The sequence below is a fragment of the Schistocerca serialis genome, chromosome 4 (assembly GCF_023864345.2).
Source record: "Schistocerca serialis cubense isolate TAMUIC-IGC-003099 chromosome 4, iqSchSeri2.2, whole genome shotgun sequence".
NCBI lineage: Eukaryota > Metazoa > Arthropoda > Insecta > Orthoptera > Acrididae > Schistocerca > Schistocerca serialis.
The window spans coordinates 683,573,918-683,587,344 of NC_064641.1; the positions used below are offsets into that span (position 1 = coordinate 683,573,918).

The window sequence follows — 13,427 nt, forward strand, 5'->3', positions numbered from 1 at the left end:
GTGAGAGAGCAGCTCCAGTTGGCCTACACGCTCAAAACTGTAAGATAACCTTAACTTCTTATGAATAACCAATTTCTGATCAAGACTCACGTAACACTGCAATATCAGCATCTCATGAAATAACTATGCTCTGTACTGATCTGGTATTATACTTTCAAGTCGATTGATTTGTCTGTATATCGAATGCTGAAACTTCCATCTAAGGTATATTTTGATGTGTTGCTCACACAAGAAGGAAGCTGTGTTCCTTATGTATAAGTGCTGTACAGTCTACAAAATTCATGGCCTGAGTTTATACCTGTTATTGAGATGGGATTCAGTAAACTTCTATTTATTGAAAGAAATGGGGCAAAAAAGTGGTTAAGTGCCAGACTACAAATTCTACAAAAATTACAAATAAATCCAAGCCTAGGGTTCGATCTGTAGCAAGTCCTAGGATTTTTACCTGTCACTGTGTTATCTCTGGCAATGTTTGTTATTGTGAAAAGTACCGAGTTGCACCGTGGTTTCAAGCCCACATTAACCTGTACGTCTCCCTATAACTGGCTGTGTAAGTCAGCTAAAAGTTCGGAAGAACAAAAAAATATACCACTTCCAGCAGGACATGTCCAGGAAAGCAGTGTGGAGTTCAAGCCAACCTTCTGGTTGTTTCCATTACGTTGCACTTGTATAATAATGCAAGTCAAGTGTGTTGTGTGATGTCCTTAGGTTAGTTAGGTTTAAGTAGTTCTAAGTTCTAGGGGACTGATGACCATAGATGTTAAGTCCCATAGTGCTCAGAGCCAATTGAGCCAAGTCAAGTGTTCAATTATTCTCAGGAATAATTTATAGAACTTTTAAAGCAGATGCATTGAATGTTTCACTGAAATGGGTGACCAGGGATACTGTACAATCATAAAATTTTATGTTATTGATGGATTATATCCAACAGAAATTATTCTAAAAATGGTGAAGGTATTTAAGTAGTCTGCTCCCTCTTTAAGGACTGCAAGGGGGGGGGGGGTGCAAATTCAAACCTTGCCATACTTCTCTTGGTGGTGCTGATCCTAGAGAAGGGTGCCCATGAACCGCAAACACAGATGAAACCACAGAGGATGCACACAGTATGCTACTTCCCTTTCGACTTAGGGTCTGTTAATAGTTGACACCACAGGTAAAGCGGACGAAAGAAAGTGTAGCAGAAAAAAAAATTGCGGAATTGTCACTGTTCGTACAACACTTGTCTGTCACCTCACACCAGAAAGAAACTAAAATCAGTGGGTGTCAACTGCTGTCCCTCTACCAGAAAGGTTAAAGTGAATTTCATCCACTGAAAGAATTATTGATAGTGTTTTCTGAGATGCGGAAAGTATTATAAATATTGGTTGCGTTGTGAAGTGTATAACAGTAACTGTGAAATGAAGTGCAAATATTTTGGACCAATGGATGTAAAAGTACGAGGGAAAAGGCATGTTCTCCAAAAGAGTCGAAACTTTTCGCTAGTCCTAAATACTTGTCCACAAAGGTGCTTTCACTATGACGAAACTGACAGATTTTAAATATGAATTGTTAAAACATTCTGCGTGGTCACAAGAATGTGAAGTCTCTGACTTGAAGTTTTTTCATACTGTTCATGCATTCCGCAAAGACAGCACAGTGACTTCTCAGGTAAGCATTTTTAACCCAACAGTCACTGCAGCTTAATTTATGACTGTATCTGTTAACTCTATATGGTGTAGCTCTCTTGTCTGCACGGTAGCAAGTGTCTTCCATGTAAAATCTAACGATACACTTGTCAACTATTAATTTTGCGAGAGGAGTACACACTACATGCACATACAATCCTAATGTTTATTCTGTGCCCCCTTCACGTATAATAGCAAGAGATAAAACAGCAGTTCAACTAATCGAGTATAACACACTGACGGAAAAATATCGCAACAACAAGGAGTTATGCGACATGATGAAAGATGGTATGGGTGTTTCTATGTCTGAAAGATGGTATCAATTCTAAATCACACCAGATGCGTAAGAGTACGGCTAGTAGTGCCACTATGAGGACGCTTTACCTATGCCCGATGAAATGGTCATGAGCATTAGTTACCTTTGAGAATGGACGTGGTGAGATAATGTTGGTTAAGAATGCCCTTTAAGGTGACAAAGATGCCATTATCAACATCTCACTGATTTGAACGAAGTCGTGTAACAGGGCTATGAGAAGTTGGATGTTCTTTCTGCAATCTTGCAGAAGAACTTGGCAGGAATGTAGCCACCGTATATGATTGCTGCCAGCGACGTTCATGAGAATTTACCGTCGCAAGAAGACGGGCTCCGGGCGGTCACGTGGCGCTACCGAGAGGGAAGACCATCATGTTCAGTGTATGATTATGGTGCATCATACTGCATCTGCAGCAGCAATTGGCACCACAGTGACACAACAAACTGTTACAAATCAGTTATTTCAAGGACAGCTACAAGACAGACACCCCTTTGCGTTCAATCTGACCCCAAACCATCGCCATTTTTTACTTCAGTGGTGTCAAGCAAGAGCTCACTTGAGAGCGGGCTGGAGGCTGTTACGTTTTCTGATAAAAGTTGGTTCTGCCTCGGTGTCAGTATGGCCATAGGTTTGTTAGAAAGAGGCAGTTGAGGGCCTGCAACCAACCTGTATGCGGCCTAAATGCACTGTACTGCACCTGGTGTTATGGTCTGGGGTGCGTATTCGTATGTCAGCATGAGCACTCTCGTAGTTATCCCATGCACCCTGACAGCAAAATTGTATGTCAGTCTGGTAATTCGACCTGTTGTGAAGCCATTCATGAACAGCATCCTAGGGGGAGTTTTCCAACAGGATAACATTCGCCCACATACCCTTATTGTAACACAACAAGCTCTACAGGGTATTGCCATGGCGCATGAGCTTGCTCAATCAGTAGACCTGTCTCCAATCGAGAACATAAGGGACATCATCGGACGACAACTGCAGCGTCATCCACGAACAGCATTAACCGTAGCTGAATTGACTGACGAAATACAACAGGCATGGAATTTCATCACACAGACAGTCATCTGGTACCTGTACCACACAATGCATGCATGTTTGCATGCCTGCATTCAACATTCTGTCATTTACACCATTTATTAATGTAGCGGCATTTCACAATCGCAGTGGCTTATCTCTACTTACGTTAACCTGTGATCTTGCAATGTTAAGCACCTAAATATGTTACATAGACAAACGTATTTCCAAAATTTCATTACTCTACATTAATTATTTTTTGGTGTAGCGATTTTTTTATGTTAGTGTATTACGACTGGATAAAGTGATCCAGCAAAGGGAAGCCAACCAGGAACTTACATGGGAATGACAGAACTGAGTTCCGCAAGCGAACATGTACATTTCTGACTGTCGTCAGCCAAAATAGACGCTGATTGACAGAAAGAAACAGAAGAACGAAAAATCGAATATCCTCATCAACAGCAAATAATTCTCTCAAACAGAAACAGAAGGAAAATCGAAAGTAAGAAAAAAACAGTATCTTCTGGAACACAAAAAAAAATTCGTCTGCAAAGTGTCTCCAAACAAATTAATTGCACAGAAATGCAGATGTGACTTTGATGATAATGGGATACACAGTGATGAATGTAAAGAATGGTGGTGTGACGACTGTATGGATTGTGAATTGTGAAGGTATATGAGATTTGTGGGACAACTCTGAAGAATTTCATGTGCAAACTCTTGCTCGTCTGAAAACGCACTCTTGTGCTCCTTTGCGGGTAAGAATGCATGCTGAATGCTTTTTAGTCCCATTCTGACGATGTCTGTCTTAAGAATAAAAATGCATTTATTTTCACGAGGATTAAAATGTTGGAGCGTAAACGACGGATTGATGTATATATATAGTTAGAATACAGTACAACATTAAGTAGCCAGCTGCATTTTTTTTCTTCAACTCTGTACTCTGACGCAAACCTCCCGTATACTATAATGATAACCACATTTCACGTCATATACGGGTAAAGGATATGTTATAATATACATCGGTATTAAGGAATCAAATGCCAGGTACAGGATATGTTATACATCGGGATTAAGGAATCAAACTTTAATGTGAAAAATAAAAATTACCACTTGCCGGTCTAGCAGCAATACTTACCAATTTTCCTTCAGTAAGTATTTCTCTGGATGCATTTTCAGATCATCTACAAACGCTGCCAGTGCTCTGGAAAAGAAATAAAACGATTTGGAAAAAAAGTTCTGATTCGACAGGAGTGTGAACAGAAGAGCGAATTCAGTAAATTGGAAAGTACATCCTCGGTGGCCCACTATGTTCACATCCATTCAGGACGGAAGGGAGATTGTTGTTTAACACCCTGTCGACAGTGAGGGAACCATCCCAGCACTCGCCTTTGCGGGATTAGAGAAACCAAGGTGAACTTCAACCTGGAGGACAAAATAGTGGTCTGAATCTGGGTCCTTCTGAATCAAAGTCCAGAGCTTTATTTTTTTATACAAAATTGTCAGCGCCGCATATGTTCATCAATCCTTCTTATGACGCGTTCCAGCATCAGGCATCATCAGAGGTGAGACGTCAAAAGCGGGAAGGACGTATCGTATAATGTCCGACGGGTAGACGAAGTTTCTGCATTTGGTGATAATAAGAATAATTTGTTGTTCGAATAGCCACAAGCACACTAAAACATAGGACATTTCGGATACAAGGTACCTCTGATGTAAAACCCTATTTAGTTACGAAGTTTTTGTTGTATACGGTTTGGTGTTAACCAGTTTGCCCTCTGTTTCGGTACCAGTCAGCGTGCAGAGCTGCAGAATACGCCAGAACATTTATCAGTAGAGTGTGGTGGGGATTTATCTGGAAACGGATGGATTTTGGTGGTGCCTCAGTATTGCAAGTGCTTACACTTTTTAGAAGTTCGAATGCTACCTTAGGCAATCTACATCTACACGCATACTCCGTATGGTGCATGGCGGAGGATAACCTTTCCTGTTCCACTCGCAAATAGCGCTAGGGAACAATGACTAATAGGTCGAGGCGTGCCACTATAGTTAAAAGACGAACCAGTGGTGTTGGTCTACAACTCTAGGAGTTTGACTATCGCAGCAAGCTTCGGAATCGGTGACACACAAGCGACTTCTCTGGAGAATGGTGGAACAGATAACAGGTAATCTTAGTCTATATCAACACTTATTTTGATTCTTTGCCCGCCCAGAAGCCTCCATTTTAATTTTATCAAAATTTGGTGTTTTTTCACACATCGCATGTAAAAAAAGTGGAAGAACTGAATCATTCGGATCACTAGGTATAATTTAAGCTATACTATCGATTGGATTAATAGGATTTATCATACGAGCACACCACATATTTACAGTTGGAATGGATGTTGATATAAGAGCATATTTCACATCAGCAACAATAATTATTGCTGTACCAACGGATGTTAAGGTATTCAGATGATTGGCAACAAAGTACATCGGTACCCATCTCGACCATATGCTGCCTATGAGCACTTGCAATTATAACGGGGCTTAACAACTCTCTAATTCTGAGCGTGAGCATTCGAATCTGTTGAAGCACTTGCTTGGGGGGGGGGGGGGGGGGGCACTTGGGCCGTGATAAGGAGTGAGAGAAATGGTCGCAACTACACTGGGAAAGCGCACTCTGTGAAATAGGGGATGGTCAGTTTTGACTGTGGTGCCGCATAAAAGCAGCAGAGACGAGTCATTTTTGTGTAACACCGATTGTTACGGCGTAAAGTCAAGGGCCGGCACGCCATTCGGGAAAGATAGAGCAGAGAGGGCTGTGAGAAGAGGTCAGCCAATCGCTCGCTGACCGACACGTCTCCAGGACGACGACGAGGCAGTAGCGCCATCTACACGAAGAGGACTGGTCGCGGCCCAGTCGAACAACAGCCTCAAGACTAGCGACTTGCATCGATGAGTCGAAGTTCATTACTTCGCTTGAACCCTCTATGTATATAAGACTTTGGGATTGTTATACTGAAAAAACTTGATTATTTTACATATTGCAGTTTACTTTTTTGTAATAAAACTCATTAATACGATTTGTTTGAATGTTGTCTAGCGATCCGAGAAAGCGGGTTTCCTAGACACCCCATATTCAACAACTAGGTGATCAAAAGTATCCAGACACCTAGCTGAAGATGACTAACAAGTTCGTGGCGCCCTCCATCGGTAATGCTGGAATTCAATATGGTTTTGGCCCACTCTTAGTCCTGATGACAGCTTCCACTCTCGCAGGCACACCTTCAGTCAGGTGCTGGAAGGCTTCTTGAGGAATGGCAGCCCATTCATCACGGAGTACTGCATTGAGGAGAGGTATCGATATCGGTCAGTGAGGCCTGGCACGAAGTCGGCGTTCCAAAACATCCCAAAGGTGTTCTATGGGATTCAGGGCAGGACTCTGTCCAGGCCAATCCATTATAGGGATGTTATTGTCGTGTAACCACTACGCCACAGGCCGTGCATTATGAACAGGTGCTCGATCGTGTTGAAAGATGCAATCGTCATCCTGGGATTTCTCTACAAACAGTGGGGATCAAGAAGGTGCTTAAAGCATCCATGTAAGCCTGTGCTGTGATAGTGTCACGCAAAACAACAAGGGGTGCAAGCCCCCTCAATGAAAAAATACGACCTCGCAATAACACCACCGCCTCCGAATTTTACTGTTGGCACCACACACGCTGGCAGATGACGTTCACCGACCATGAAATCCAAGTTTTCTCATCTCCCGCCTAACTGTCATAGTACTTGCAGTGGATCCTGATGCAGTTTGGAATTTCTGTGTGATGGTCGGGATAGGTTTCTGCCTATTACACATTACGAGCCTCTGCAACTGTCGGCAGTCTCTGTTAGTCAACAGACGAGGTCGGCCTGTGTGCTTTTGTGCTGTACGTGTCCCTTCACGTTTCCACTTCACTATCACATCGAAAACAGTGGACCTAGGGATGTTCAGGAGTGTGGAAATCTCGCGAACAGACGTATGACCCAAGTGACACCCAATCACCTGAATGTTCGAAGTCCGTGAGTTCCGCGGAGCGCCCCATGCTGCTCTCTCACGATGTCTAATGACCACTAAGGTCGCCGATATGGAGTACCTGGCCGTAGGTGGCTGCACAATGTACCAAATATGAAAAAAGTATGTTTTTGGGGGTGTCCGGATACTTTTCATCACATAGTGTAACACCAATAATGTACTCACATTTCAAACGATCTAGGATGTATCCAAACAAATTATTGATTTTCCCGCTGTTTCCCCAAATATTAAAAGGACCCAAAGATTCAGACTTGCAGAACTAAATCGAGCAGTTAAAGTCTGAGGAACTTACGGTTTTAGGAGAACACTCTTATGATTTGTCCAGCGTACCATTTGATCCATCAAACTGACTGACGGACATGGGAAGAGTTACACCATGAACACACTGAGAGAACGTTACCAAGTAGATACTCCAATATTTGCATAGCTGTTTATTAGTTCATAGTATTATTGACGCACATTGTCAGTACTGACACTCAAATCGTTTTAATACTCTTTGCCGTATTAAAATTGTTAGTTCTTAGATAATGACGATATAAGAATTGGTACTTTATGCGTGAAACCCTGGTCCAATATAAGCGAAGGTCTGATGACCCTAATCAGATCATGTTCGATAGGCAAATAAATAGATGATCCCTTGATGTCTCAGAATGTGTCCTACCAACCGATCGCTTCTTCTAGTCAGGCTGTGCCACAAGTTTATTTTCTCCTTAATTCTATTCTCCTCATTAGTTACGTCATCTACCCACGTAATATTCAGCACTCTTCTGTAACACAACATTTCAAAAGCTTCTATTCTCTTCTTGAATAAATTGTTTATCGCCCATGTTTCAGTTACGCAAGGCTACACCCCAGACAAATACCTTCACTAAAGACCTCCTAACACTAAAATCTATGTCAACAAATTTCTCTTGTTCAGAAACGCTTTTCTTGTCATTGCCAGTCTACATTTGATATCCTGTCTACTTCGGCCATCATTAGTTATTTTGCTGTCCGAATGGCAAAACTGATCTACTACTTTAAGTGCCACGTTCCCCATTGTAATTCCCTTTAATTCGATTAACTTCCATTACCATTGTTTTGCTTTTGTTGATATTCGTCTTATATCCTCCTTTCAAGAGACTGTCCATTCCGTCCAACTGCCCTTCCTAGTCCTTTGCTATCTCTGATAGAATTATAGTGTCATTGGTACACCTCAAAGTTTTTAATTATTTTCCCTGAACTTTAATTCTTTCTACGGATTTTTCTTTGGTTTTATTTACTGCTTGCTCAATTTACAGATTGAATGACGTCGGCGACAGGCTGTAACTCCGTCTCAATCACTTCTCAACCACTGCTTCCGTTTTGTGTCCCTCGGTTCGTATAACTACCGATTGGCTTCTGTACACGCAGTAAATAACATTTCGCTCCCTGTATTTTACTATTGCTACCTTCCTAGTTTAAAAAGATTGTGCTGTAGTTAGCACTGTCGAAAGCTTCCGCTAAATCTATAAATGCTATAAATGTAGGTTTGCCTTTGCTTAACGTATCACCTGAGAGGTGTAGCGACAGTATTGAATCGGGTGTTGCTACATATTTCCGGAAGCAAAATGATAATCCCCGCGGTCGCCTTCTACCAATTTTTCCATTCTTCTGTAAACAATCCGTGTCAGTATTTTGCAACCGTAACTTTAAATTGATAGTTCGAGCATATGTGTATTAAAATTTCATCCTTATGAAAGATTATTTTCAGTGCTAAGTGCATGAAGAGCCATTATTAGAGATGAAAAATGGTGTGAGACAAATTATTGTTATTATTTCGACGTGTCTAACGTTACTGGATCTTCTGAGGTGGATATCGCAACACTGCTTCTCCAGAGGACGTGCGCATGGATCTTATCGCCATCTTTCAGGCTTTGAGAAAGGGCGAATCACTGGCATGAGAAACATGGGGGACGTCATATCACATATTGCACAGACAATTGGCCTTAGTGCAACTACTGCAGAACGAGTGATGACGAGGTGCTCTCGAGACAGAAGTGGGGCAAGAAGAGCAGGCGTGGGTCCCTCCAGAAGGACTGTACCATGCTCGATGAGAAGATCGTAGGATTGTTTGACTGGCTACGACGAATACACGAATGACAACAGCTGAAATCCAGGCAGAGGTTAGAGGCATTGCCATGCGTCGTTCGCCGCTGACACGACGCCATAGACAACAGGGACTTGCTTGGTGCAGAGCCAGAGTCGACTGAGGCACTGAGAGGCATTCCGAAGGTGTTCAGTGATGGATCTCGCTCCTGTCGGAGGCGGTTAGATCGACGCCAGTGTGTCGATAGACAACCTCCTGGAAGGTCGCAGGGGGCAGTGATACTCATAGCACTCCAACTCCAGGAGCCTTGGGCGTGGGGAGCTATTGGATATGGCAACAGTACTGATTTGATAATTGTGGCATGTAAGTAAATAACGGGTCAAGCGCCAAAAAAAGACAATTTGAGTTATCGGTGAAATTCCGCTGTAAATGCCGAGGCCAATAACATGCAGGGTGGTCCATCTGAAGTTTCGGATGAGATTATCTCGAAAACTATACATCGGTTAAAAATAGTGGGTAAGGCAATTTCGTAAACTCAAAGGGGGACATCAAATGACAGTACACGTGATCCCCAGCCTCCGCCCCCTTGGGTGGGGCGGGGAGCAACTTGTAAATCTTAAATGGAAACAACCATTTTTTATTGCAGATTCGGATTCTCCATAAAAAAGTAATCAAGTTTTGTCTGAAACATTTTTTAAACCGTTGACAGAAGGCACTGAAATTGAGAAAAATTAAAATTCTGATAGGTAGCTAATAACAGCCACAAGATGTTGGCTGAACTTATTTATTGCATCACGCGTTTCGAGCGTATCCCATTATCATATGATCAAAGATAAAAAGTTGATGAACAATATTTGACGAAAACAATTTCACACACAAAAATCCGCATTGATAAGATAGCAATGCCAAGTCATCAACATCAATACACGAGTGGAATAATGTACGGATTTTTGACTGCCGTGCCCGTCTCTCGGGCAGCCTGGTACCGTGATTTGTCAACCTTGGAGCATCTCTGGGATGCGATAGGAAGACGTAGACATTCATATAACCCTCCATGAAATACAGTTTATGATTCAGTTATGGGAAGAAAAAAAGATGAGTATTCGTGGCCGTGGGGTTCACTGATGTTGATATTGGAGATGTAATGAAAGTTTATTCATTAAATGGCGCTAAAATTCCACAAAGTCTAAGAAATATCTGACTGGTACATCATGGTGTAGCACTTTCTATTTCTGTCATTGTATACTAATGCATTGTGGCGTACGTTTCCTGAATTTCTCAAGGTAGAAAAAATAAATGAAGAAACCGAATTTCACCATTTAAAATTCTTCGATAATAAGTAAGTTCCCAAATTATTTTGTTGTGTAATTCCTATGGTTTCTCTGTAATACTGTTATGCCGAGAACAGCCGCTAAATCATTGACTTAGTAGACAGACGTGATAAGGATGTCCACTTACCGAATTTTGCTTTGATTTATATCTCGTTTCCAGAGTGCCAGCTTCCCCTCAGTTAGTTGCTGCAACGAAAAGAAAATGCGACACAATTAATAAACGTAGAATCCTAAAATTTTTGCTCCAAGTGCCTAAATTTAAATGAAATTTAGCAAAAAATTAAATGCTAGCTGAAACCAAAAGATACAGGATACCATTCAGCAATTTGCAGGACTCTTGTTGTTACTTGTGTTTGATTAACAATAATCATTTTATAGGTAGGTGATCATCAACAACAATACATAATATCTTCTCCTTTTATCGCAAAGACTGATGTTTACGTAATTCAATTACTTTTAGTTATTATATTTTTATTATGTTTATTATGCTACTTCTCCTCAAGCTATACAAAGATGTTGGTGAGATAACACAATGGTTAAACCAGGACACTCGCATTTGGGATGATTGGTGATCAAGCTCCCGTCCGGCAATCCAGATTTAGGTCTTACATGATTCGTCTTTGAGAAGGGCGCGGCCAATTTCTTTCCCCATCCTGAACGCATCCGAGCTTGTGCTCCGTTAGCATCTACAACTTGCAATTCATGACTTGGTCATCAGCTATTTCAGGTGAGGCTCGAACTACGTAAAAACTTTAAAAAAGGAATCTTTTAGTCTTCGAAATTCCAGATAACATTTTACACGCAAACACTACACCTCTCCTGAATTGAAATCGTATTACACGCAAATAACTGAAAAAATCGATGTTAGAAAAATCTGGTGTTTGTTCAGTTATATTATACAGGTGTCATTTATCTACAACTACTAGTTTAGTATCTATATCGACTCACTGATCGTTGTCAAAGAACAACAGAAGCCTATTCACACTTCTTCTTTTTCCCGTGTAGAACAAGACTCTTTCATCCTCGAATCCAGATCGTCAAATAATTTGTGAAAGGAGTAATGGTAGCTAATAAGGTTTTTTTTAATATGTGGTATTACCGAATTTATTATTTTATGGCTGTTGGGAACTTGTTGAAATTCTTGCCGTCAGAATAAATAATTCAAATCTGATCGTTATACAAGACAGCACATTCTGAGTGTGGAAGCTGATATTTATACACCGACAAATGCCGTTGTGGAGGAAATATACTGGAAAGCTAACGCAAGGGGTCTTTGATACATGGGGAGACCTACATAAGGTGAGTAGTTACCTACTTGTGAGATGCTGAATTCACTTTAATTATATTGACCCAGAAATCAATTTCATCCGACGGCAGAAAGGGAACATATGAAAAGTAAGTTAGCACGTTGCTCTTCGAATCATCACAATGAGTCATATCGTTAAGTGCTTGTCATGACGAACAGAGCTCTTGACCAGCCCGTTAGTGCGCCATAGTCACATCTTAGTTTGTTATCTGACTGGATACTAAAATATCTGATACATAATGTTTGCCTTAGTGATGAGCGTTAGTGTCTACTTCTGTATTCCTCTAACTTGTTTGTACGGGAGTTCATGAAATGAAGTTGCAGACCTGTTCTGCCGTCACCTGACATGTATTGTCTATGGTCACGTTTGGATTCTCGACTAAATTACTTGTTTTACCAGCCATCATTACATGTGTTGACCAGTTTGTTAATGAATTTGAATGATTATTTATGTAGACTAAAATCAGGAATGTACCCATTAGGAAACCTCGATGTACACTATATTTCAAGTGCCGTCATTAAAAGGTTACTTTTATGCCCTATAATATAAAACTTTAATTTCTCAAGTAAATTTTCATTATAACAAACAAAGGCTTCAACAAGATTGTTTTTCTTCCTTATTTCTCCCTTCAAAAAGCACCAAGTGGAAGGGTTAGGTGAAAGCATCTTTACACCACGTATAATGTGTCATTCGTCCTCTCTCGACATAAAATATTACGGACAAGTTTGAAACGTAGCCCATGACATGGCAGATAATTTGGTAACTAAAAGCTGTAGAATGGCATTTCTCACAAGAAACGTCGTTGTTAGCAATGAAACATGAGTAATGACATGAACATTCTTTTAAAAGAACGTCATATTGAAATTTTACTCAGTACCCCATATGCATCTAGTAGAGAAAGTATCATCGTTTGGGGTAGCAAGCGAAGTTTGTCATTAATTTGAGGGTTTTTTGGTATGGAGGACGTAGCATGTTATCTTGAAAGTCACCGACAAACGTAGAAGTTACTTCAGGTGAGAGCCAGGCAAGTGTGCTGGGACTCCTGATGTTCATCTTGTGTGTTAATGACTCTAGAGGCAATATTGATACCAAACTCAGATCCACTGCGAATGATGCAGTTGTTAACAATGAATTGTTGTACAAAAAAAATATTCAATCAGATCTTGATAAGATAAAGTGGTGCAAAGACTGGCAACTTGCTTTAAATGTCCATACATGTAAAGTTTTGACATCCCAAAAAGAGAAAACACAGTGTCCTATGACTACAACATCAATGAACCAGCTGGACTCCGTCAACTCATACACTACTTGGAAGTAACTATTGTATGCATTGTATTGTATGTTAACCAGGGACCAAAAACGACGGAGAGGCTCCGTCCGCGCAGTGGTCCACAACCCCACGACGACTACCGCAGTCCACTTCACCCCTCAGCCGCCCCACACCGAACACAGGGTTATTGTGCAGTTCGGCCCCCGGTGCCCCCCCCCCCCCTCCCCCGGGGACCTCTCACACCAGACGAGTGTAACCCCTGCGTTTCTACGTTTGCGTGTTACAGTAATGGTAGAGTACGCGTACGCGGAGAACTTGTTTGCGCAGCAATCGCCGACATAGTGTAGCTGAAGCGGAATAGGGGGAACCAGCCCGCATTCGCCGAGGCAGATGGAA

At 41.4% G+C, this 13,427-nt stretch overlaps 1 protein-coding gene across 1 annotated transcript in view; it reads right to left on the minus strand.

The window, feature by feature from the left end:
• LOC126473170 (uncharacterized protein DDB_G0284459-like) overlaps window positions 1-13,427 on the minus strand; it is a 424,439-nt gene that overhangs the window by 205,332 nt on the left and 205,680 nt on the right. The window contains exons 3-4 of the mRNA XM_050100050.1: window positions 10,582-10,640; window positions 4,137-4,202 (exon numbers count right to left, since the gene is read on the minus strand). Coding sequence (XP_049956007.1) covers window positions 4,137-4,202; window positions 10,582-10,640 — 125 coding nt within the window. The remainder of the gene's footprint in view (window positions 1-4,136; window positions 4,203-10,581; window positions 10,641-13,427) is intronic.